This window comes from Neopsephotus bourkii, unplaced genomic scaffold (genome assembly GCF_033783945.1).
Source record: "Neopsephotus bourkii isolate Nb327-2 ecotype Australia unplaced genomic scaffold, CSIRO-AGI_Nbou_v1 NB_1287, whole genome shotgun sequence".
NCBI classification, from domain to species: Eukaryota; Metazoa; Chordata; class Aves; order Psittaciformes; family Psittacidae; genus Neopsephotus; species Neopsephotus bourkii.
The window spans coordinates 2,593,657-2,619,861 of record NW_026901771.1 but is presented as its reverse complement, the minus strand read 5'-3'; the positions used below and the strand labels follow the sequence as shown (position 1 = coordinate 2,619,861).

The window sequence follows — 26,205 nt, the reverse complement described above, 5'->3', positions numbered from 1 at the left end:
CTCCTAATCCCACACTACACCTACTCAGAGGGCTAATGGTGCCTTCAACAACTTCTGCTATTCCCATGGTTGCTCTGATTTGTAATTATCAGTCCATTCTGCCTCTGCATTACATTTAGGAAAATAGAACCGTGCCAAGCAAACGCCAAGCTTTCAAGAAAGCTGCAGTGTGTGTCAGCCACACAAATATAAACCCCACAAAGCAGGGATAGTGCAATTACACAAACCCCAAGCATGGGAAGCCCATGCAACTTCAGGATTGTATTTAAACCTAATTTGAATATGCTAATATCCTTAACTTGGCCCTGATGAAATATCAGAAGTGGGTAAAAACACATGAAAAAACCCCACAGAGGTGTTTTACAAAGCAATCTGCTCCAATCTGAGACCACAAATGCTGGAACACTGCAATTACGGCGAGATGGGTCTGCAATCATTTTTCAGGACTATTGATGGTGACAGCACAGAAATTTAACCCCTAGCCTTTAGAATGGTAACAAAAAGACAGCTGTATAAAGGATCTCAGAGCATTAATACTATTTCAGTTAAATGATCTGTTTATAGAATCATAGAATAGTTAGGGTTGGAAAGGACCTTAAGATCATCCAGTTCCAAGCCCCCCTGCCCTGGACAGGGACACCTCCCACTAAACCATGGCAGGACCAAGTTAAGGGTGGTGGCATCAGAGAAAATACTGTGACAACACAAACATCTTGCAACAACTCTGGTTCTCATTGTCTTCAAGTTAAACATCCAGACTAAAATAAAAACCGGTGAACCCTTTAACTCCTCATGTACTGAAACGACTACAATCTGATAAGCAGATACATCAGAGCCATGCCTCCAGGGAAGTCACCTTCATTTTGCAGACAGAACAGTGAGACTGCTCATGAAGTAAGTCACTTGTCAAACCACACACACCAGTTCAAGAGTGGATGAAGACACCCTATGAGGAGTTGTTATGGCTCACAGCTGGATGAGCGGGCCCAAGCAGACTTGACTGAGTCTAGAGAAGCCACGGCCTCAACCACACTTCTCTCTCAATCTGCTAACCTTCTACCACTCACATGCTCTGCTTCTCAGTGGTACTCCCTTTATCTTATCTGGCTGCTACCACAACAGTACCTCTAATTTGCTTCTAGATCCTGATTGTCATTCAGCCCCATTGATACACAGGACTTGCGCATCCTCTCCTCTTCCTGGAGCATGAATTGACCTTCACAAGATTTCTCAAAGACTTTGTTTCTTCCTTATTAAGCCTGAGGACTGAAAGACACAAATACATGTAAGCTGCAAGTAGGGCTTAGGCCACCCTACATCATGCTGAGCAATGTTCTTTTTGTGATTAACTGAAGAGGGCTACTTTGGAAAGACCTGTGCAATTGTTTCTTCATGCAGCATTTTAAACTTAATGGCCTCCCTTACACTGCAACACTTCCCACTCTCCTAAGATAGAGGAAGAAATAGCCCTCGCTTGCTTGTCCTGCTCTGCAGTTCCTTAGTAACCTGAGGGAGCCTAAATCTTGTTACCCTAAGGCAGTACCTGACCTTGAGAAAGTAATTCCAGCTAAGAGCGAAGAGACATGGGTTCTGTCACAAGCTGCACAGCTCAGACATTGGTTATCTGCTAGGAATATTCTGGTACCTTATTTTTCCTGGTTGTAAACTAAATATAAATTAGTAACAGATTTCATATAGGCATCTAAAACTTACTGCAGACATGCTCGCAAATGCTCCGAATGCACCTTTCTGGGAATGGCCTAAGGAGAAGCAAAGCATCCATATTTTAGTAAGTTTGACTGGTGCACCTAGCTGTCATTTCTGTCCCTGATTAGTGGCAACAGGCAGTTTGCCATTTATTTCTAAGCAGCTGCTAGAGAAGAGCTTCAGGCGGATGTAATCTGGAAACTGCACACTCTGCTAGCTGTCAATTTCACACCAACTTTCTTCAATTCCCATTTATTATTAATCTGTATTTATATCTAACTCCAGCTCTTAGTTAGCCTTTGCCAGAGGCTTAACCATTAGAGGTGACTGTAAGGAAGGAGAGGAAAGAAGAAACGGACATAAATCAGGCTTTTACCACTCCATATAATTCTGGGGAGGTGAGAAATCACGCAAAGCTTGGGCTATTTAGGAAGACAACACCCTGCACAGCACATCAGACCAGGACAAGTCTCCTTTATCCTCAGTACCAAATATGAAAAGGAAACGTCCCTTCACAGAAACTTCCTTCTAACCCATTTTCAGTTCCTACTTTTTACAGGACTTGATATCCCTTTTAAATTTCAATCCATTCTAATTCATAGGGTGTTCTTACATTTCATGTTTCCTCAATCAGCTAAGCCCTCAGGCTCAGTAAGACTATTGGTTCCAAATAAGCATTGTATAAAAACATTTTTTCCACCAGATTTCAATGTCTTTTAATTGAAGAAAAGACCACACTCAATTATGGAAAGAGAAACAGAAGTACTTGATTCACTTCATCCTCTCCAAAGTAAACAATTTTAAGCAGCAGAATTAATACCACTTGTTTTCTCCTCATGATTTTGTTTTTAAGGCTTACAGTCTTTTTTCATCTCTTGCCTACTTCTTTTATCCCTTTTGAATAGGGCTGAACAGTATGCTGCAGGTGAAACACCACTACTATCATAGAATCATAGAATAGTTAAAGTTGGAAAGGACCTTAAGATCAAGTTCCAACCCACCTGTCATGGTCAGGGACACCTCACACTAAACCGTATTACCCAAGGCATCGTCCAACCTGGCCCTGAACACTGCCAGGGATGGAGCAGTCACAACCTCCCTGGGCAACCCATTCCAGTGCCTCACCACCCTAACAGGAAAGAATTTCCTCCTTTTATCCAACTTAAACTTCCCTTGTTTAAGTTTTAACCCATTACTCCTTGTCCTATCACTACAGTCCCTAATGAAGAGTCCCTCCCCAGCATCCCTATAGGCCCCCTACAGATACTGGAAGGCTGCTCTGAGGTCTCCACGCAGCCTTCTCTTCTCCAGGCTGAACAGCCCCAACTTTCTCAGCCTACCTTCATACAGGAGGTGCTCCAGCCCCTGATCATCCTCGTGTCCCTTCTCTGGACTTGTTCCAACAGTTCCATGTCCTTTTTATGTTGAGGACACCAGAACTGCACACAATACTCCAGGTGAGGTCTCACGAGAGCAGAGTAGAGGGGCAGGATCACCTCCTTAGACCTGCTGGTCACGCTCCTTTTGATGCAGCCCAGGATACGGTTGGCTTTCTGGGCTGCAAGCGCACACTGAAGCTGGGTCATGTTCATTTTCTCATCGACCAGCACCCCCAAGTCCTTCTCTGCAGGGCTGCTCTGAATCTCTTCTCTGCCCAGCCTGTAGCTGTGCCTGGGATTGCTCCGACTCAGGTGTAGGACTATTAATTCAGTGAAGGCATTCTACTATTTTCCAGACAGTTCCTTACCCATTCTTACATTTTACTTGCTTGTTTGTTCACTTTACTGTAATTAATAAGTCCACTCAGTGTCATCTCTCCTTCAGAGAATGCATGATGTACGTAATTCATTGCAAAGACTGTCCATAAGTTTTCCAAAATGGAGACAAAGATGCCACATATATGTGCTGTGTATGATAAAGTTCCACACAGCAGTGTGAGAGGCATTCAATTTATTGCACGCTTTCCCCAAATGTTCCCATATATCCAGAAGGCCTGCAACCCTAAGAAACACTCTAGGCTTATGATTAGAATTTTGGGGGAATTTTTACTCGAGTCTTTTCCAGCAAAAGCAGCTTCAGCAGCCTATATCATTTTACTCTGCTTGATATAAGCATTACTGTCTTTAAGGATCCAGTCGGAATAGGAATGTTGTTAGGAACTCTGAGAGGTCATCTTCCACTTCGTAAGTGTTCACTCATAATGAAGGCTCTTCAGTGTTCTTCCTCCAAATCTTTTCCTTTCAGAGAAGCCAGGAATCTAGAGACATGAAAGACAAGTCATTATATCAGCATCAGCATGAGCTCCCTCTAGCCCACATCTCAGTGCCTGTTACCAAGCCAACTGCAACAATGTCTTTCTTCCTCTTCCACACTGTCTCCAGAACCAGGACCAAAAAGCTTCAGCTTACTGCTAGAGGAGCACCATTAATTAAACAAGCTCCAAAACTTGAATATGGCTCATTTTTTAATGTGGCTTTTTAGCAAGGGCCACAATGAAAGCTTTAATTTCTCACGCAAATCCTAAACCAGTTAATGACAGATTTCAAAGTCCACTGTTCCTCCCCCAGATTTAAACGCAAACAAGAATTCCTCCTCTGTTAAGTTTTACAACTATAAAACAGTATTCCCAAGTCTTATTGAAGAGCAGTTAAGACTTGATGCCTTCTAACCTGAAAGAGGAGCACTTCACTGGTAGTTTAAAGTAGTTTTAACAACTGCTGAAAGCTTTAAAACAACCATCATAATAGAAATGGCTACAAGGATGCAAGTGATCAGCACTCCTGCTTTTGCAGCCAAACTGGAGATGCTGCTTACACTGTATCAGTGAGTGCTCACAAAGAAAAGCTCCTTCAAACCATCAGAAGCTTCTCTAGCTTAATGGTATTCCAAACAGATTTGCAATGCAGTGCACCCATTAATTACCCCAAAAGAAAGATATGCACTGCTTTCCAATACTGTGTAAGATCTGTCTATTGGCATCATAAAACTATTTGATTACAGTCTGGGGTAACTTTTAGATAGGTAACTTCAAACAAGCTCAAACAGCAGGCCCAGCCATCTCCCAAAACAATTCCACACTATTATAAGAAACACAGTATATGAAAATGGAAGGTGTCAACCAAGCACTACACATAATGCCAGGAGAACATGGCATTTATGGGCGGTATGGGATGAATGCCTAACTTGGAATACAAAGCAGGTTGCTTAAGTTACACACTTCATGGGTGAACTGAGAAAGCTAGAGCTTATCCAAAATAGAAATCCACTGAAAACCCCCACAATTTACATGTAGTTGGGGTTTTCAGGGCCAAAATGCAAACAGATATGCAAGGTATTCATTCAGGAACGCAATCACAACTAAACCATAGCATGACCCCACAGGTAAAACACCATCTGCTTTAGCATTTTTTTATATCAAAGTCACTAAGAATAACCATTATTTACTTATCAGAGATCTGATCAAAATCAGAGCTCCAATTTGAAACTTCTCATTCTTTTAATCCTAAAGAAGTCTATATTAGAAATACCTAAAAAATACAAGTGATCAAAGGGGCCTACTATCGAAAACCCACAAACACATTCATAAGATTTACAGTAAGTAGATAATTTAAAGCAAACATCAAGAGGTTACATTGAAATCCCTGGTTCCAATTTGGATTCTGTCCCTTTAAATAGAATTGTCCACTACTTAAGATTTGTTTTAAGCTTCTGAGCAGTTGTCAGTGAGGCAGATGAAAGCAGTCATCAGCAAGCTGTAATCTTTGACATGTGGCCATAACGAATATAAAGTTAATCCCTGGGTAGCCACTAAAAATGATTAAATAAGAAAAATAAAAACCTTACATCATGCATCAAGGACAACCAGCACACAAGCAGATTTCCAGCATTAAGCTATTATCTCCAAGGAAGGGAGAGACTTCCCTTCGTAAGAACACAGGGAGGAGGGAAGAGAGGAGGGAAAAGGCATCATGCAGAACTGAAGGAGGAAAAAGCCAATTTGTTTTTAAAGGCACCAAAAAACCACTTTAAAGAAAGTAAGCATTTTGTAATTTGTGACTATTTTTTCCCCCACTCTCCCTAAGGGGCTTTCAGCACAGCTACAGCTAACCATACATTTGACTGTATTTTAGTGGTGCTATTCACAGTAATTCGCAAGCACCTCACAGATACAGTAAGTGGAACCTCGCTACTCACTGCAGGGCAGACTGCACATGGGAAGGCAGGGGCCTAAAAAAAGTTGAAGTGTGGCCTGCCCAAACCAGAAGAGTCATTTTGCTGGCTCTTCACCAGCTGTACTGAAAACAGTTAATTCAGCCATCTGGGGATTAACTACAAGGTGGTATCATACTGCTATTTCCCTTGTGGCTCCACTGGTTCTGTGAAAATTACCCATACAAACCCCATAAAATGTTAGTTCCAGCTGTGCAGAAAAAAAAACCTTTCATTGACTTTCAGGCAGCATCTCTGGTCTAAACCTGAAACCAAGCAGCCTGAAACTAAGACACCTGAAAGAAATCATATTTGCCTATTTTACCTTACTCTTCCAACTTCTCCTGTGTTAGCATACTTAATTATTTCACTGCCAATCGCATTACAGACAAATACTTCAGCTGACAGAAGTCACAGAATCATAGAAGAGTTAGGGTTGGAAAGGACCTTAAGATTCCAACCTCCCTGCCATGGGCAGGGACACCTCACACTAAACAAACCCAGTCCTGAACACTGCCAGAGTTGGCTCCTTCACAATTTCCCTGGGCAACCCATTCCAGTGCCTCACCACCCTTACAGTAAAGAACTTCCTCCTTATATCCAATCTACACTTCCCCTGTTTAAGTTTTAACCCATTACCCCTTGTCCTGTCACTACAGTCCCTAATGAAGAGTCCCTCCCCAGCACTCTCATAGGTCCCGTTCAGATACTGGAAGGCTGCTATGAGGTCTCCAAAGTCTGCCATTATTCTACCTAAAACAGCTGTGCTTCCACAGATTCAAAAACTCAATTACCAGCCCAGGTTATCATTTAAGCCATGTGAAGCCCATATTTTAACAGGACTCTGACAACTGTTTTCATGACACAGGGAGAAACAAAAATGAGGAAGAAAAATGACAAACCTGACTGCCATCTCTGAAGAAGTATCTCTTCTCTATGACCTGGGAAAAACAGAGAATGACCTTAGCTGGCAGGCATATGCATAGCCTCAGATTCCAATCAACACTTCACATGTGAACACTGAAACTCACAGCTAACTGGGACAAGGTCTAAACCCACGTCACCTGCTCCAGGCCTACTGCTTTAAGTGCAATGCCCTATTACCCACAGAAGGAGTTGCCCCCTCCAGCCATTCTTAGTAAAGCTATGTTATTCTCAAACACACCTCATTTAGCTAGACCACTTAGTAACAGAGGTGATGGTTTGGGTGCCTCCTTACTGTATGAGACTCAGTTATCCCAGTCCCTCTCTGCATGTACAGCAGTTCTGAGCCCTAGAAAAAGCTCATTCTGCATGTACATAACCTTAGGAGTTCTGAGTAGCCCCTGCGCATAGGTGATGCTTGAGAAGAGGTAGGATACCTATGCAGGCAGTACCATCAATCTAAGAACCAAAAGGTTATTTGTATCACTGTACAATTCACACCCTCCTCCAAAGAAAATTCAAGCCAAATTTCCTCTAAAGCATGATCTGTTACATGCATGAAGTGATCTGCTCCACTATGGTATCTTTGTTGAGGGGATGCTTAAACCAAAGCATTCCTTCTACCACTTTCACTGTAGGCCTTGACACTCTCTTTTGCAGGAAGGGAGAGTAATACGCTTTAACGAACAGAGCTAACCATAGTCTTGGAGCTCTCCACGTTACTGCCTTAGTACACTGAAAACCCTCTGGCCTGCCAAAGGACTCCAAAAACCTATGCAGAGTGCATTTGCACATTATTTTTCAATGCTCTATGCAGATCAAGAATCAAATCTTCAAGATATTTTCTGGAGGTTTGTTAATGCAGACCAATCTTTGGCCTCCCCCAGCATACAATACATAGAACTATAAAGCATAATTTAATTGACTTGACTTACCTTATCAAAAAACCTGCTTAGTTTGACAGCATTGGATGAACCTGCAGCCAGGTAACGAGGATCGGTGCAATCCTAGAACACACGAAAGACAACAAATCAAGCACAATGCAAGGAAGCCCTACACATGGCAACCAACATACCCCTTCCCTGATACAGGCATATGGAGTCAGCCAGGGAAAACACAGTGTATCTGCTCATTTCTGCTCCAGAACCATTTGAGAGAAAAGGCCAACTTCTGTTCTGTGAATCAACCAGAGAATCCTAAGCACTCCCTAATGTGCTCCGCACGTTCCTTCTGCCACCAGCTATACAGTCAGCTAATCATTTGTACATGCTACACATGAGATTGTGTGTGCGTATACAAGCATTAACACAGCATGTGTGCATATTTTTATACACATATATATACATCTTATATATACATGTATATAAAAATAAAATGATCATGATGTATCATTCAAAGGTAGTCTGCATCAGAACAAAGAACGAGGAAGAGAAAACAACTCCCAGTCATCAATTCTAAGCTTTGGTGACCTGATCTAACACTCACTACATCTCTAGTGAAACAAAAATGATAGCAAGGGGGACAGCCTATCAAAACGTGCGTGACTCCAGCATCACTGAGAAAATCCCCAAAAGCCCAATTTTTGTCACAACATCTTTACTTACTAAAAATCAGACTCCTGTATAAAAGAAAAACAACCCTTGTGACAAGGATACTAACCAAATTAATCTCTTCAGCGTTGAAATCCTCAGCCAAGAAAGCTGTTCTGGTCAAAACTTCATTCCGCTTAGTTTCTGGGATTTGATCCAGCTTAGTTCCTATTACCAGCAGTGGAATCTGGTTATCAGCAAACTGTTCACGGTCGTAGTCCCTGATGAGGGAAACATACACCCCTGGATGAAGTGATGGTCATGTAAGTGGGCAAAGGGGCACATTCAGCTCCTCTGCCCTTTCAAATACTGGTCACTTATTTATTACGGGTCATTATTTATCTAAGTGAGAATGTGCTGTATCTGTAAATTAAAGAAGGGCTTTTGCATCTAGGTCACTACAGAGAAATTGAAAGCAAACAGCAAAGAAACCACGAGTTGGATTTCTTTTCAACACAGATGAACTGCAGAACAAATGCTAACACAAGCAGCAAATAAACAGGAGTTCCAGTATTGCACAAGGCATATGCAGGCATCAGAGATAGATGAGAGAGCTGGCATCTCTGAACATCTAAAATTCCTACATACACACACTTTTTAAAGAGGGACAATGAAATAAGAATGTGAAATAAACTGCAACTGTGAAACACCACCCCCTTCCCAGCTTACATCAAAGAGGGCTGCAATAGCAATTGTCTGGTGTCAAGTAACTAACCCTACATTCAAGTAAAGGTAGCTACCGTAAGCCGAATTCCAACAAGCTTTGATTCAGATACAAATAATGATCAAAGATAGCCTTTATAAAATAAATAATTTAGCAATTAATCGTCTTCACAAATCCAAGCTCCAATCCTTCTCCTCAGCTAGGATCATCATTTGTCTTTACTTTTACCTAAACCAAGTTTTCCAGAAAGTAATTTTATAACCAACAGCAACAACTTGTACTAATGGCTGAGCATCTGTCCCTGACAGAAGTTCAGCTTCTGAGAATTAAAAAAATAGTGAAGAACCTGCATGTGGAAAAACTGGAGAAATCTGCAGGTTTTATAATGCAAATCCTCTTTTCCTTTTTCCCATGTTTCTACCTCTGTACCAGCACAGGCAGATAAGCAACTGATACTCTTCCCACAAAAAGCTTCCCCTTACTATTGCCTCCCTGCTCACATGTGAGGTTTATCAATGACCTTAAACCTCCTTGATGGTATGTATAACAGGAGCATTGAGGTACAGGAGGAAATACTTGGTAAGAATTTTACAAACAAATAGGCTGCTTAAGCAGTTTCCTAAGCAAATTTTTAGCCATACTCCTGAAGCAATTCCTTCATCACCCAAATGAAAAAAAATAAGTGAAGCTCCTCAGTGCTGGTGCATGGAGGGAAAGCTTTTGGAACAGAGACAAGCTATCCCATCACACTTCTGTACAAGGGCTCTGCACATCTCAGTATAGACACATGTCTTCAGGTATCAGGGACTGGACCCACCCTGAGAGAGGCCTCAGACAAATGAAGGATGTACAATAACACCTTTCCCCTACCAGCAGAATGGTCTGATGGGTAACGTAAAAAAACCCAAAACAAAACAAAACCCAGTGATTTCCTTTTATATCCCCCATTTTATTCTTTAAGTCTAACCACATCCAATTTCATGTGGACTTCAAGCAGCCTCAGAGATGAACAAAGTCTTCCATAACAACTTGGAATGATGTTTTAACCCTGCACATATATTTTTCACTCACCCATTTGTCACGAGAACTCCTGTTGGAGCGGCATCCTTGTTGAGTGCTTCCAAAGACCAGCGATACAAATTCTGGGATGATTTCTTATTGGTTAAGTCATGCACTAATATTATCCCTAAAGTGAAAGAGAAGGCAGCAAGATCCTATTTAATGATATACATTTTTTCCTTATCTTACCCAAATGACATCTGTGGGTTCCCAGCTATCTGAGAATGAAGAAAGGGACATATAACCGGTTCAGTTACAGTGTACTAGTAAAGCTGAAAATACCAGGATGCGACACGTTTTTAAAGCTGCTTATCAGGAATTTAGGAAGAGCTAAGAGAAAAAATCTCACAAAAGGAGGAAAGAGACAGACACCTCAAACTTTAATCCACAAGAAGCCTGTGGGTATTTCCTCATTCTGCTCTGTCTGGTCCTAATGATACTGAAACTCTGTATTAGTGCAGCAGAGAATTCAGCCTTTCTCTGCTTTACCTAACCGGTAAACACAGCTATCTTTTTATTACACCATCCAAGAAGTCTAAAGGCTGTTTCTTTGTTTCGAAGTTGAGAGCACTGCTACATTCCTGCATTTTCAAGAGCTAATGCTACATACCTGGGGAGGTATCCAAAGGGTACCAGTCTCTGATAAACTTGCACTGTTCACCAAATGGCTGGTAGAAATGTGAATTAATAAGATGTCACGTTTTTAAGATGAAGCTTCTAGCGTTTTTCATTACCATGATCCTTCAGAATGCAAATTCTGAGAAACAGCCAGTCTAACTTCCTAGTTGTGCTATTAACAGACACCCACTTCTGATAACCACAGTTCGTAACTCAATTACCAACTCCTGCTAGTAAATTTCTTCTATTTATTCACACCTTCTACGACCTGCAGAGTGTTCCCACTTCTTTTAGACTTTAAACTAACAATTTAAGGAAAAAATGGAATTATAACCCTTATCTTCATCAGGATGCATTCTCAACACACTTAACAGCCTACACGTGGAGAAAAAGTATTAATTTTATCTTTCATCTGAACTCCCAAACATGCCACCCACTGCACACACTATGAAAAAAAACCACCACATTTCCACAAACATTTTCCACTACCCCACACCACTGTGCACAGACTGTCCTATGAGAGTTCTAAGCATATCACAGCCATAGCTCTATTTCAAAGCATTTATCTCAGTAACAGTGTAAAAAGGCAACTCAACTGTGTGTCCACTCCCAAGGTCAGGAGAAAAAGTGAGATACAAGATGACTTGGCATACAGCAACAAATTCAGAGGCACTGCTGCATAACATGTGAGAAACCCTCCCCACTTCCACTCTTGCTCAGTTATGTTTTGGATTGGTTAGTTCCCTTATCTGCTTCACCGAAAACCAAAAGAGTTAGTTGCACCAGCAGAAAAAAACCACTGTGTCAACATCAAAAAAGAGCAGGCAGGACCAATGACTACCCAAGGAAATGCTCCTCCCCCATTAAGGTCTGCAATCCACAGCCTTACTGTCCAGTACAGTCCACACACGAGATGGAGGGTCACCAAAGCACAAGACCTGCGGTCAAACTAAAAGCAAACTACACCTAACCTTGTCAACAACCAGGTCTCTGACAGCCTGCACAGATGCTGCCACAACCAAACATCAACTGCTTTTTGATCTCAGGTTTTCAGGTCACTGCAAGGCCAGAAAGCACAATCAGTCAGACAGAGGGAACACATTCATCTTCTTTTCCTAAGCCAGGTCAAACAGGCAATTTGTGAGACAAGCTCTAATGAAGAAATTAATCTAATGAAAGAAACCAGAGCCAAGACAAACTACCAAAGTCAACAGTTTCCAAATGTGAGCTGCCTAATAATAACTTTGGGGCAGTGGAGATAAATAACCCTATTTTAATAATGTCATCAATCATAATTCAGATATATAAGTTCAGGATTTCATCTCCTAATGGGCTTTTGTAGGGTATTTCCAAGTCTGACCCATGCTCACTGGCATGCTGTGGACTTGGTGTCAAAAAGAAATCCATCTTTAACATATACCAAAGAGGCTTGCTTTGAGAGCACAACTTAACTCAGACCTTACTTAGAGAGGTCTGGTTAACAGCATAAGCAAGAGGTATTTACACACAGTTTTCCTCCGGAGAAAGGGGAAAGAAATAAGTAGTTAAAGAATCATACAGCAAAAATGTTTATTGTATGGCTTAACACATTACTGAAAGACCCTTGAATGATTTGGAACAAGAAAAGAAAATCCAACAGAACATTTGAGACAGTTTTTCAAAAGCAGCTTTTAATCTTGTATACATCTATTTGTAATGAACAATGCCAGGATGCCCAAAAGTAATAACTGAAATACTGCTTTGCTACATTTATAATCTCTTGTTTGCTCTTACTGCTGGTTCTGATGAACTACTCAGCCTTTAAAGTCAGAATCTCAATAGAAGGCCTAAAATACTACTTTCTATATAGATCAAGTTGCAAGATTCAATTCTGAAAGATAATTTGTCAAATTAAATGAACACGGCAAGACGGTTATTAGCATATTGCAATTTTATGGCACAATTCAGATTTGCCAGGGTAAGATATAATTATTGAAATTCATATAAATTCAAATAATTATTTCCCTCAGGCAGGTTCTGGAACTCAACAGACAAGAAAATATAAATCATATTTCTGCATGCATATCAGGCCTGGAAACGTGAAGAGAACCTTTATGCCTGCAAGAGAAGTTGTAAGGGACATCACTACAGCATCAAAGAGTCCCCGCTGCACAAGACTGAAACTAAAAGCTAACGAAGCTCATCTGTACAGGTCTGCCTAAAATAGCTTTCCAGTTCAAAACTGCATCCACCAAATTGTCCCTACTAATTGTATCATTTTTTCTTTACAAATGCACTGAAGTCAGAAAAGAGAATATAGCCCTCAGCCACACTTAAAGGAATCCTGCCCCAGAACCAAGAGACAACTCAACAGAAATAGCAATAAAACCAGATTTACAGCAAGCAAACTTACCATTCAGCAATTTATAAAATACCGCTCGTGTCCTTTTCACACTAGTGGCACTATCCACCGAACCTCCAACATCCCACAGCTCAATGCAGTAGGTCTTCTCCTCTGGAGTGCCCTCTTTGTAGTCATGGATCTGATGAAAAATTCACATCATACATAACCACAGCAGCAGCTCACAGGAGTTAATACACAAAACACACAGGTAGTCAGCTAGAAGAATTATTGTACTTGGATAGAATCTTGTAAATGCTGATGTTGACACCATTTCAAATCTCTTAAACAGAAGAGGGATGGAATGAGTCAAGCAGTGGCCACTGGATACTACAGCTCCTGTATGAGATGGAGCTTTGAGAATGTGTAGGGAGTATCCCTTCCACCTCAGTATTAACAAATCTAATACCTCCTGGCATGCTTAAAAACAGCACGCTGCTAAAGCAGATGAAAAAGTAAGGCCATGAATTCCTACATGGTAGTACTGCAAGAATATTAACATACATAGGGGCCCACAGGGATTCCAACTGACCACATCGTCTTCCTCTCCAAACTCTCATTGACACCTCAACTGAGTTAATTTTTGCTCCTGGGTTATGTTTTGCTCCACAGTCAAACAGGGTCACCACATTTCTCTCCCCAAATTTTGGAAATAAATTCCTAACCTACGGCAGCATATTTCAAAGAGAATGTAGCAAAGAGCAATGAAGGAAAAAAAACCCATTTATTACTGTCCCATGAGGATTGTAGGTTGGGCTAAAAGCTTGTTAGATTGATATCCTCATTCTTCTGACAGCAGGTCCTGCAATGAGCACACAGAAGGAGAAGCAATCCTATGTTCACAGCTAGTGCCCTCAAGTTAAACAAGCAAATTTCTTTTCCCCAGTGTGTCTGGCTGAGAGTTTGGCTGTGCATTCACTGTTTCTTAAGGAAGCGTGGTTTCAATTCTGTGCCTTCTGACTTCTACAAGTCTGCACCATGACTTGTAACATGGCAGGGACCACTGCAGTCAGGAGAGGTGCTACAAATGAAGAATACCCTGCCTGATTTTGATAACCTAGTAAGCAGAAAACTTGCTCACACAAGTGCTTGGCTCACATTTATTGCTGTTTGCTTCAACAAATTCAGCCCTCAGCAGAACAGAACATCAAAATACACATTTTTCTGGAGCAGTAAGCAATGAAAAGGTAAAAAAAGTCAAGGCCCTTCCCTTACACTTCAAGGTAGGGCTACCCAGAAGTCAGGCACATCACCTACTCGAACTTCCACTGAGCAGCCCACCGTCCAGGATGGGTTTCCCAACACTTGGTTGTGGCATAAGAGATGAACAAGCGAAGACTTCCCGACACCTGCAAGTGCACACAAAGGACAACTCCTGGGAGATCACACGAAGCCAGAGAAAACGCCAAAGAGCAGCTGGGCACAGCCACAGAATCAAATCGGCTGGAAAAGACCTTTAAGCTCATCAAGTCCAACCATTATCCCAGCACCTCCAAGGCCACCGCTAACCCATGTCACTGAGGGCCTCGTCTATACGGTGTGTGAACACTTCCAGGGATGGTGACTGCAGCACTGCCCTGGGCAGCCTGTTCCAATACCTGAGCACCCTCTGAGGAAGGAATTGCGCCTGATATCCAGCCTGAACCTGCCCTAATTTAGAAGCTCTAACTCAACTCAGCAGCCGTTAACGGCCGCCCAACCCTCAGAAGAGGGAAGGGGTCCCCCATAGCACACACACGGGGGATGCCGCCAGCCGGGCTCCAGTCAGGCGGCGGCCAGGAAGGGCACACAGGGAGCGACACTCACCGGAATCGCCCAGCACCAGCACCTTGACTTTATCCAAGGCCGCCATCTTATCCCAGGCTGGCAACAACCCCCGGACACCACCGCCAATCGCAGCGCACGTTCCTGCCGCTTCACTCAGCCTATTGGCTGGCTGCTCAAGCTTTCGCTTCTGATTGGTTCAACTCCAGTGATAGGCAGGAACTGGTCGCGGCGGGAGGGGATTTATGAGGCTCCGATTGGATGGGTTTCCTATTGGTTCTACGGGCAGGGAATGCGCGTCGCTTTGTGATGTCATCAGTGCGCGAGGGTTCTGACGCCGGAAGCGCCTCTGCTCAGAGCTGCAGGCGGCTGCAGGTCAGTGCCGGCCGCGGGCAGTGGCCGACGTGACCCTCCTCTCCCTGTGGACACACAGCGGCTCCACCGCTGGCCCTCGGCGTCTCCTCTCTGGGCCGCGGCCTCCTGAGCCACCATTTACGCGGTACTACTGGGGGAAACAGCCAAGCGCCCTCTTCCCTGCTCCGCCTCTCTTGGCCCCGCCGCGGTGGGCTGAGGCGGACCCTCAGGAGCTCCGGTCTCGGCGCTCTGTGCCCCCCTTTCCCAGTTGTTTTGGGTTCGTGCTTTCGGGGTCCGTGTTCCCCGAGTGCTGTTTGGCTGGGCCGTTGCCCTCACAGCTCGCTTTGCCTCAGGCTCGGTGGCACCGTGTGCCCCTCCTCTGGCGTGGTTTGGAGGGTTTTCTCGATTGTTCGGGGTATTTTTTTTAGGGAATGCTGTCTAAGCCCCTTTCCTTCCGTCTCGGAAAGCCTGCACGATTGAATGTTTAAAAATCAACATGTAAAAGTGGGTATGGAATAGGAAGCTGTGCAGGTAGCATAAGGGCTTCACTGCTTTGCTTGGCTTTAAAGCTTAGTCTGCTATAACGATCTATGAAATCTGTGCAATTACAGTATAGCCAGCAGGGCCGAGGCAGTGATTGTCCCTCTGTACTGGGCACTGGTGAGGCCCCACCTCGAATCCTGTGTTCAGTTCTGGGCCTCTCCTTACAAGAGAGACATTGAGGTGCTGGAGCGGGGCCAGAGAAGGGCAACGGAGCTGGTGCAGGGCCTGGAGCACAAGTGTGATGGGGAATGCTGAGGGACCTGGGGGGATCAGAATGGAGAAGAAGAGGCTCAGGCTGCCCAGGGCAGTGCTGAAGTCACCATCGTTGGAAGTGTTCAGACATGGTGTTGACAAGGCCCTCAGTGACATAGGTTAATGGTGGCCTTAACAGGGCAGGGGTAAAGTTTGGACTTGATGAGCTTAAAGATCTTTTCCAACCAAGCTGATTCTGTCATTTGTAATCTTAAAGAAGCTGCAACATTAGGGGAATTTGCGTCATAACTGGCACTGTAAGAAATCTAGCTCATCCCTTTTTTTTCCAGGTTTGACCACTGGTTGAGCCCGTATGGTGAAAGCATTCAGTTCTCCAGGTCAGAAAGGTATTTTTGTTTTGTGCATTAGCTTTCTTTTGGCTTCACGAGCTTGCTGCTTCCTTGTGAAGCAGATGAGTGTCACATATAATGGCCCTGAGCTGTTAAATTGACCCAGCTGTCAAACTTGTATCCTTACAGGTGGTTCAGAAGGAAGATCAGCATTCTAAAAAAGGTGTTCAGCAGTGCAGCAGTTAAGGCATATTTTCACATAATGCAGATGGCATATTTTTTCAGTTGCAAAAGGTGGAATTTCATCTTTCATCTCTTCCCCTGCACTTCCTTTCACAGCTCCTGTTTCTCTTGCTCATCAGACTTTTCCACTAGCTCATTAAACTGTCAAAAAAAACCTAGTAAAAGGGATAGTAAAAGAGGTACTTTTATGCCTTTTAGTGATGCAGATTGGTGTATGGGCAGGTCTTCTGAGTGCTAAAGCTGGCATGGGAGAGAGGAGAGGCGTGTGCTTGGGAGAGGAGGAAATACTTTTCTGGAAGCAATAAGGGATGATGGGAATTTCATTCCTACCTTCTACATCCTTAAAGATACCATTTACAGCTTGCTTTCACACAGGATGCTTGAGTGAATTCTTCACTAAACAAGAAACTGCATGAATGGTATCTTGTTACTTAGTTATCTGGTATTTTGTTACTTAGTTTTTCTGTTTCTTTATTGCTTAAATCCCTAGTGTATGCACTTGCTTGCTACACCCCGATGCTCTAAAACATTTCTGAACCTAATACTTGCATAAATCTTCATCTGAAATTCCTGAAAATCAGACAATAGCACTCATATCATCTATCATTATGAGAGGTGTGGTGGCTCAGTTCCCATTGAATGCAGTATGTGACAAATAATGATTTCTTTCTTCTTGTCAGAAACTTAACAAGGAATTCTGGGGTTAAGCCCAGTGTATTTTGGTGTAATTATGACTACCTTAAGCTTGATATTTGTGACAAGTGCTGTTATTTATTGTAAGAGTTTCTGATGTCTATGGTCAAAATGTTCTAATGGCTATACATTACAATTGAGTCACTTTAACATCTATGCCACCTCATGGAGAAAGCTCACTCTTCTACACCCCTAGCCATGCTTTCTGTGTTTTGGGTAGGTTCTACATTGGTCATGTGAGTGATCCAGTTTTTTAACTTTCCCCCTTGCTCTCCCTCAAAAATACCCTATTTATTGCTTTTTGACACATCAGTTTTTCACTTTTTACCAACTTAATTCACCTTTCAACATGAACAAGCAAGTGTCAAAATGAGCCTGGAACGGTGGGGGTTGTTGCTGGAGGCTGGTAAGGAAAAGAAAGATTTCTTTGTGGGAGGGAGAGTATAATTAGACTTAAGGTGGAACAGAAAACTGTACCTTCACTATCCTAGCCACTAAGTTTGGCCTTCCATATTGTCCTGGGTTTAGCCTGGCATTGGTTAAACCACGACACATATATAGTGCACTTGTAATTTTTTTGTCTACAACTGTAAATAGTTTGTTAATGCTAGCATGTATTTGAAGGATTTCTGAGTACTGCATCTGTTTGTATACATGCACATAGATAGTCCTGTAATTTACCGACATCTTGCTATTGTCCAGGTCAGGTTTAGATTATGAATGTGACTGAGAATTAAATCCTAAGCCTGCATTGTTCAATTTCTGCCTTGCATGGGCAGACTGTGTGGCCTTCTGTGTGGTTCCATATATTTTTACTTATGAAATTAGGTGAAAAATGTCCTAATTTCAGCCAGGCCCTTCAGCTTTTCTATGTGCTGCTGTGGTTCAACTTTTCATCTTCAGTAAAGAAAACCCTTTGATAAGGGTAATAATTCAGGATAATAGGGACATATTGCACAGATCACCCACTCTCTGCAAAGAAAAATGAAAAAGCAGACTTGAAAATGGCAGATTCTGTGCCATTTCCAAGTCTCTGGAAAGGATGAGTAGTGTCTGACACTGTACAGACATTTAAAAACTTGATAGAATGTTTTCCCACTGTAATTCTAAAAGTTGTGCCTTCCTTCCCTGTAGTTGGGAAGATTCAGAATCACCCTTCAGTATAACATCATATTCTGGAAGACAGAATTCTAGATTTTATTAGAGTGAGAGACTACAAAACTATGATCTGGTGCTTGCAAGTGACTACTGGAGTGGGATATGGTATACACTGGCTCACAGGAGGCTGTTGTACTTGCCATGTTTACAAGCAAGGGACTCTTCTTATAACCTGATTTTGATTTTTCCTGAAGAAATTGTGCCAGTGGTATAAGCAATTAATTTTTTTTTTTCCTCTTAAAGAAGTCTTATGGCAGAAGCCTGCACAAATGTTTTCCAGGCAAATCACAGAATGGTTTGGGTTGGAAAAGACCTTAAGATCATCCAGTTCCAGCCCCCTGCCATGGGCAGGAATGCCTCACACTAGTTCACCAAAATCCAGCCTCAAGACTTAGTGAAAAAGAGCACTAATGATTTAAATTAGATGCATTGAAAAGCAGGAAGCACCTTTCCAGGGTTTAACAGTATGTCTGATAGACTTAAGTTCCAAGCCAACCCTACAACTCTCAGGTTTTCCTCCAGAAGAGTTCTGGGATGTTAAAAAGGGTTTGTATACCAAAATGAGTGAAGAGGAGTCTGCTTCCTTTTCCAGATCCTGTTCTCACACTGTTTACGTTGTCAAATATATGAACAGTGAGACTTCATTAATTTGTTTGAGGTAAAATTACTATTGGAATTAGTATGAGCCTCGGCGTTACGTTAGAACAAAGTGATATTCATTTGGAGTATTAGGTAAAAATTTGGGTTAATTCACTGGCTAACTTATGGTTTCATAACTTATAGTTCTAGTTTCATCTACTTTGTGTCTTCTAGGTATCATCTTTTTAGGACATTGTCTTTCGTCTGAGCTTTAGTAAGGAAAAACAGGAAGCAAAACAAATTCAGTATCTTTAGCACAATTCCTGGTTGAGCTTGCAAAAGTATTCTTGAGGTCTTGGTACACAGAGAAGAAGAGTTGAGTTGCTTTGATGCTGCATCAGGAAAGTCCTGACCAGTGGAGATGTTTGCTCAGTTGAATTTCTGGCTTCTAAATTGTCTTTGATCAGACTGAATGTGTTTTTGATGGTCACCTGCTCTCTGTTTCCTTTCTGGCATCTCAAGTTATGCCCAAGACCTGTGTATTTAGGCTTGCTGTCCTACTGCAATAACACAGGCAGATCTATGTTCCCATAATATTTCATTGTATTAACTTATTTCCCCAGAACAATTCCCTAACAGCTGTCTCTTAAACCCATTCTTAAATATGGAAAATACTTCTTTTGGGTGTCTTGAGTCTTGTCCTGCTCAGTGTGCTTTATTATTGGTGCTGTAGGTGCTTACTGCATTGTGGCGTATCTTGGCCATTGCTTTTCTTTTTCCTGACAATATCCCTTGGTGTTCATACATTATTAATGAAGTACAGACATTATTAGGAAACAGATGGAGGTCCATTAAAACCTTGTTAGGAGTTGTTATCATATTTCTTTGCACATGTAATTAATTCAGGCTTGACTTACTGCTTTAATAGAAGGTGAAATCACTGCTCAAGGTTGCAGTGCTGAAGTCCTCTGCTTTTGAGTTTTAAACTGATGTTCTTGTGGCACTGGATTACAGCTTGTGAGCTGCATCACTGTCTTTCTTGCCTGCTGAAAGGTAGTAAGGATTTGCAGTGCTTACGCTGTAGGCTGGGATTCTTCATGGGTCAGAAGTCAGCTTTTTCTAGAGATACAGTGTTAGTCCCTGGCCTGGAGAGTTCTGGAAGTGCTTGTCTTGTGCCGTCATTCTGTGTTGTCTAGTTTACATGATTATCAAGAATGATATTGTGAAACATGTCCTTCATCCAGCCATACAGATCTTGTTCTAACCCTTACTTTTGGTCAGTCTGGCATTAGGCCATAATGTAATATCAAAACTGGTGCTTGCTCAATGTGTCCATGCGCATTTTTAGAGCTAAGTTAGATGTGTTCAGCGCTGTTACTTTCATGTAACAAAGCTTGACAAGGGTGTTCTTTGGCTTTATTTCTTGATTACTTTTTCTTCTTTTCTGTCTTAAAGCTGACACTAGTCCCTTGGTTCTCTCACCCAGTGGCTGTCTTCTTCAGGATTTAAAACTTAATCTGTGTTACTAAACTTTCTGAAGTGGAGATTAATGGGAAAGAATGGTTTGTGGTGTTTGTAGAATGTTTGCATGTCCATGCCTGGAAGAAAATCAATGTTGCACTCAAGATGCCCACTATTACCTGAGGACATCACTAAAAATCTCTATTAAAGGAGGGGAAATAATTGTGTAAAGACTCCTGGTCACTTCAGGTGAAAAAAAAAAAAGTTTTCTAGAGATTGGCACTAAGAAATATTATTAAATCTGTAATTATTGCTCAAAACCAAGGGGGAAGCATAGACTCTTAGAGGTGGTTTTATTTATTAGTCCCTTGTAGGCCTCAGCTTAAGCTGTTTGAGTACAATATTTGGGAAATTGTACTTTAAACCTGTTTTGAAAGTGCCTGTGGAAATCTGCAGCTGTCTTACCAGTGAGATTCTTGGAGAGAAAATGCTTTCCCTTGGCTCTCAGGTGGAGGTATCCAGGGTGAGGTGTGCTTATTTAAAACCAGTTTTCAGGGAGTGCCCACTCACTGCAGGTTGCATTCCAAGGTTTTCTGCAAGGGAATTTCAGGGAACAGTGAGGAGAGAAGGGGTGAAAAACCTTTTGACTTTTAAAATCTTTCCTGGGGTGCTAGCTTTTATTTAAAATTGATCTTTACGTTAATGTTATACTGTGCCTAAACTAAGTAAGTTTTAATCAAATTCAAGCTTGTGGCCTGCTTCTGCATTGACATTGTCTTGTACTATCAGTATGTAGCTGACAGATACAGTCAAAAGCAAGATTTATCTTTAAGTGACTGAAAGACTGTAAAAATTCCAATGGAAACTTGTTTTTCAAGGGCCAGCATTCTGTGGTGGTGTTCAGATTGGGTCTGATTTACAGATATAAAAGTACTGTATGGCTAACTCATGATGGGGCATCCTTTATTGCTAACCCATCCTTTGTGTAAGGGAAATCCTTACGTATCTGGCATGCAAAAGAAAGCTAACTAACTGTAGAAGTACTTGTTTCACAGCTAATTCATTCCATAATAAACATACTTTAATTTCCTTAAAGGGAAGCTGGAGCTGGACATCCAAGCAGTTTTCTGTAAGCTATACTCAGCCTGCACGCTAGCAGTCAGCAAAGGTGCAGTCCATTTCAATTTGAGCACTGTGAATACCATTTGGCCATAAGTTAGAGAAGCAGAAAAGCTCAAGCAGGAAAGCATTTTAAAAGAAAAGAGTGTGGGGTTTTTTCTTACCCAAAAGGCAGAAAAGACAGGACAATCCACAGCCTAATTGCTTTGCAGTTGTGCTAACTTTTGAGAGGAGCATACCACCTTAGTTGCAGAAGAGGTCTGGGGAGTAATAAAGCTTCAGTGGGTAAGGTTGCTTAAAGTTTTTTGGGAGGGCAATGTTTCTCATATGAAACCAAAAATATCCAGGCAGGCAACTGTGATAAATGATCACAGATTTTTGGGTAGTCTTAGCTGATGGAAGTGAGTCATCAGCTGCTTGGTTACATGTAGAGCTTGGTGATTTCAGGGGGATGTCTTAATGCGGGGAATATAGAAAAGTTCTGTTTGTCAGAAAGGATATTGCAGGTTTTATGATAGTGATTTAGAAAACAGGGTACCCATCCAGATCCTTTCTTCTGCTGTCAGTCTCCTCTTTCCTTTGAGTCCTGAATGCTGGGGAGGTGCATATACAATGTGTGAAACATCTAATGATAGCAAAACTTGAGATTGGCAGAGTTTTACTATTTATGGTATTGGTTCACAGATAAAAATTGCTTGGCAATGACGATCAAACAGAAATTAAGGTGTGGGGTTTTTCTTCAGTTGAAGGAATCTTTTGCTTAAGAAGTGGTTATTCATATCCTGAACTAGCATAGGACTCTCGTTGTAAAAGGCTGTTTCAAATTTTATTTGAAGTTAACTAGAAGTACAGCCCCCTGAAAGGGTATTTCAAAACCACGTATAATACATCATGCTTATCTTGAACCTTTCATATATGGGAATCCTAGTGCATTATGAGCAGAGGAGAAATTCTATTACCTACAGATTTGAAAGAGTGGAGGGGAAATGTGCAAAGCCACCCTGTGAAATGACAGCGAGCCTTTGTTCTGTGCCTTATGGTGTTGCTTCCCTGTCTCTCTCCAGAGGACAAAACTGGCTACTTCAGAAGAGTCACTGCTGTTACTTGCCTGCTGGGGTTTGATTTTTGGCTATGTCTGTGGCAGGGGTGACAGTCTGAGGAATTCCTTGTGTTATATGGTCCTATATGCGATCCAGTGTATGTCCCAGAAGCATATAATTTTTTTGACTATTTGTGCCATTTGATGTCAAGGTGAATTAAAATGAAGTGAAAATACAGTATTTAGAAATGACTGTTTTGTCACAGGGAACATGGTGAGCCCTGGTAACTGTCTCAAAGGATACTTCTGGAACATTTTTTCTTTTCAAACATCATCTTTTCATGTTCACTAAGTCTTCATTTTTACTTCATTTATCATGCTGCATTATTTGTGGGCTTCTTAAGGCCTAAATGTGAGACACTTCAAATGAAGGATCAGTCCTTGTAAGCTCCTATTCGCTCATCTAAGATCAAAGCTAAAGCAGTCTGTGATACAGGAGTTGGCAGTGCTAACAGTTTTCATGCTGCAAATGGTTGACTAGGATCCATTTATAAGAAAGTAGAGAAAAAGTCTATTTGTTTGCATTGTGCAACTGGGGGCTTCTGTTTGAATGCATACCAGCCTGTACTAGCAAGCTGTCCTCATGTAGTATCTCTTCCCAGCGATGCCTGAGGAGTAGAAGCAGGCAGAGCTACTTATAGTGTGATAAAGTGATGTCAGCTGGGGCCACAAGACTACTCCACTCTTGGGCTGTGTTAAGACCTCTCTTGCTGTAGCCTTTTTCTGCTTCTCCCAAGCTGCAAGTCTCAGCTGATCATGAAGCTGTCTCCTGGAGCTCAGCTTCAAGACAGCTTTCTTATTCCAGTGCTGTTGGCTGTCACTGAGTAGAAATGAAATCTGCTGTATGTTATGGTACCAGCTTCTTTTGGCTTTAAGTTTTCAGTCATTTTGTTTGAATGAGAGGTACCATTTCCTAGTTCTACTTCTGTAACAGTGTCGTTAGTAATACCCAAGAAGACAGTACAAGGCTTGGGAAAGAGAAATGGGAAACACCCCATTATTTTCTTAGCTTTGAGATGAAACTTCTGAAGTCAGAAAACTAGCTAAGAATCTCTCTGCCTTTTTTCATTGCAGTATACATGAAGCTCTGGATCTGAACCTGCTATGACTGACCCAGACGTTCTCACTGAGGTCCCAGCAGCTCTCAAACGCCTTGCCAAATATGTGGTGCGTGGCTTTTATGGCATTGAACATGCTTTGGCTCTGGACATTCTCATCAGGAACCCCTGTGTGAAGGAAGAGGACATGTTAGAGCTTCTCAAGTTCGATAGGAAGCAGTTGCGGGCTGTCCTCAATACCCTCAAGGGTGACAAGTTCATCAAATGCAGGATGAGGGTAGAGACGGCTCCAGATGGCAAAACCACCCGTCATAACTACTACTTCATCAACTACCGTCTTCTGGTTAATGTGGTGAAGTACAAGCTGGACCACATGAGGAGGAGGATTGAGACGGATGAGAGAGACTCCACCAATCGTGCCTCTTTTAAATGCCCCATTTGCTTCAGCACCTTCACAGACTTGGAGGCCAACCAGCTGTTTGACCCCAGGACAGGTAAGAGTACAGAGAAAGGTAACAGAATGCTTTTGCTGTCTCCTTTGTAGCTGCTGGACTTGAAGGAAACAGGAAGATTCTCTGGCGTTTGTCCGGAGCTAGAGGGCACTCTGTTTCTGCAGGTGGTAAGTGTTTCAGCAAGCTACAGAAGTCATGTATATAGACTTGAGCAGTCTGTACAGGCACATAGCAGTGTTGCTAAAATGCTCAAGTGGCAAACAGTAGGGAAATGGAGGTCTTATCGCAACAGCCTTCAAAGGTGACTAAAGCAGTCTGTCCTTGTTGGAAGCTGAAGGCTTTTCGGTATAACCTGCTCTTGCTTGTAAACTGTATGATTTACTGGTAGTTTGCAGAGAGGGCATATGTGGAGTTGACTTTGGTTTGTAAGAATTTTACATTTAGAGATGGTCATGCAAGGAATGAGTTGCTACTGTTTAATTTTCTTCTGTCTAGTTCATTACACTGCACACCCTGGATTCCCCAGGGTAAGGCAGTCTCATGGTAAGTTAAAAGAAATTAATTAGACTTGTCTGTGATTGAGAGTAAACAAGATTCTTTTTCAAGTCTGTGTGTCAGTCCCGGTGGAGCTGCAGATCTGTCTCATGCATATGAAATAAGAATCTTTTCTGGGTGTTATTGTCTACCGGGGCAGTCCAAATGCTTTGTGCTTTGTGCCAGCGAAGAAAAGGAGGAACACCTGCACCTGATAAGATCCTATTTCAGTAGTCTAATCTGGGATTATCTGGGTGGGGGGAAAGGCAGGGAGCAGAAATAAGTAAACCAGTTGGAAGGTCTGTCAGAAACGTTGAGGTGTGGTGCATTGTGTCAGTTATCATGATGGGAAACTAAAAATTCAGTTTAGTGGTATTGAAGCTTTCAATGCAGGGTTACTGATGTCTGATCTGCTTTGGAGAAGGGCAAACTCCCGACTCCCAAAGTTCAGGCTTCTTCCCTCTTTCCTGCCTGCAAAGATCAAGAGCTGTGAAACTCTTTACTTAAGCAACCATGGAAATTATATTTAGTACTAGAGAAGCAGATTCCATGAAGTCAAGTAACATTCATTGCTGTAATCCTGTGCAGTTCTCCAAGCAGGAGTTGCTCCCTCATGGAGCACCAAAACCAGCAGCGCCAGCACAGAATTTTCCATACCATTGAGTATGGAAATTAGGCATGCTAGGTATAGTAATGTACCTGTGGCAGCCACAGTCATGGGTGTTGGGCTTGAAGAGGAATAGGGCTCTTGCAGTTTGCTTCAGTAAGGAGAGTAGAGAACCTGTGCAGAGAACAAATACAGTGGGGAGTGTGAGATGCTGATCCCAAAGGGACCTCTAACACTTTGCAGGTGAATCCTCCTGCCTCTGTGGGTGATGTCCAAGAACAAAGAAATGGCTGTCAGGGAGATGCAGAAGACAGTAATGCTGGGATTTGGCTTTGACAGCAAGGCCTGTGCTCCAGGAGCTGATGAGGTCAACCAAGTATTTGTCTACAGCACAGGCACTGGCTGTCTCCACAATGTGAAATCATTCACTGGCACATAGTGTTTTGTGGTTTTGCTGAGAGAAAGGTTGAGTTCTGTTTTTCCAGCATTTCTCAGCAGTTTGTTTCTGTCAGTATTAATGCAAATAACAAGATAACCAATTATTTCACTTACTTTCAGTAAGAATATACCTGTGTAGAATTGATGTATATTGTTTCTCCTTTTCTAATACTTAAGTCAATGATAGTTTCATCTAGATAATGCATGATGATACTGTTGCTTCACAAGAGCTTTTACCTGGAATATCTGTTTGAATGGTGCTCTCCACTTACTGTTTAGGAAGGTCTCATGCTGTCTCTAAGCCATGAGTGAGGTGTTTGTTTTCATTCCAGGTGAATAAGTGGCAATTTTTTTGTTTTGCATTGTTAGTGAGAATGTGCATTATATTGCAGAGGATTCTGTTGTTTGCGT

General features: G+C 42.1%; 2 protein-coding genes across 4 annotated transcripts in view; one reads left to right on the top strand and one right to left on the bottom strand.

Annotated features, from left to right (window-relative positions):
- Positions 1–3,642: 3,642 nt before the first annotated feature.
- Positions 3,643–15,073, bottom strand: RABL3 (RAB, member of RAS oncogene family like 3). The gene is made up of 8 exons (XM_061365417.1): positions 14,957–15,073; positions 14,408–14,499; positions 13,163–13,292; positions 10,165–10,279; positions 8,500–8,650; positions 7,776–7,847; positions 6,819–6,857; positions 3,643–3,964 (listed from the first exon to the last, which is right to left on the bottom strand). Exons 1-8 carry the CDS (start codon positions 15,000–15,002, stop codon positions 3,899–3,901), a joined length of 711 nt encoding a protein of 236 aa, XP_061221401.1. The 5' UTR covers positions 15,003–15,073; the 3' UTR covers positions 3,643–3,898.
- Positions 15,074–15,392: 319 nt separating this feature from the next.
- GTF2E1 (general transcription factor IIE subunit 1) overlaps positions 15,393–26,205 on the top strand; it is a 52,344-nt gene continuing 41,531 nt past the window's right edge. The window contains exons 1-3 of one of the 3 annotated variants that reach the window (XM_061365415.1): positions 15,393–15,413; positions 16,354–16,410; positions 23,780–24,257. In XM_061365415.1, the coding sequence (XP_061221399.1) occupies positions 23,810–24,257 (448 nt within the window). In that variant the 5' untranslated portion in view covers positions 15,393–15,413; positions 16,354–16,410; positions 23,780–23,809. Of the gene's footprint in view, positions 15,414–15,728; positions 15,800–16,353; positions 16,411–23,779; positions 24,258–26,205 lie in introns of those variants that run through there. The other 2 variants (XM_061365414.1, XM_061365416.1) reach the window with 2 other exon arrangements.

Excerpts from the sequence above, each read along its gene's own strand:
- RABL3 (XM_061365417.1), bottom strand. The coding sequence starts at position 15,002 with ATGGCGGCCTTGGATAAAGTCAAGGTGCTGGTGCTGGGCGATTCCG. Across the intron at positions 10,280-13,162 it reads ATTTTATAAATTGCTGAATG|GGATAATATTAGTGCATGAC; the intron begins GTAAGTTTGCTT and ends CTTTCACTTTAG. Across the intron at positions 3,965-6,818 it reads TCTTCAGAGATGGCAGTCAG|ATTCCTGGCTTCTCTGAAAG; the intron begins GTTTGTCATTTT and ends TCATGTCTCTAG.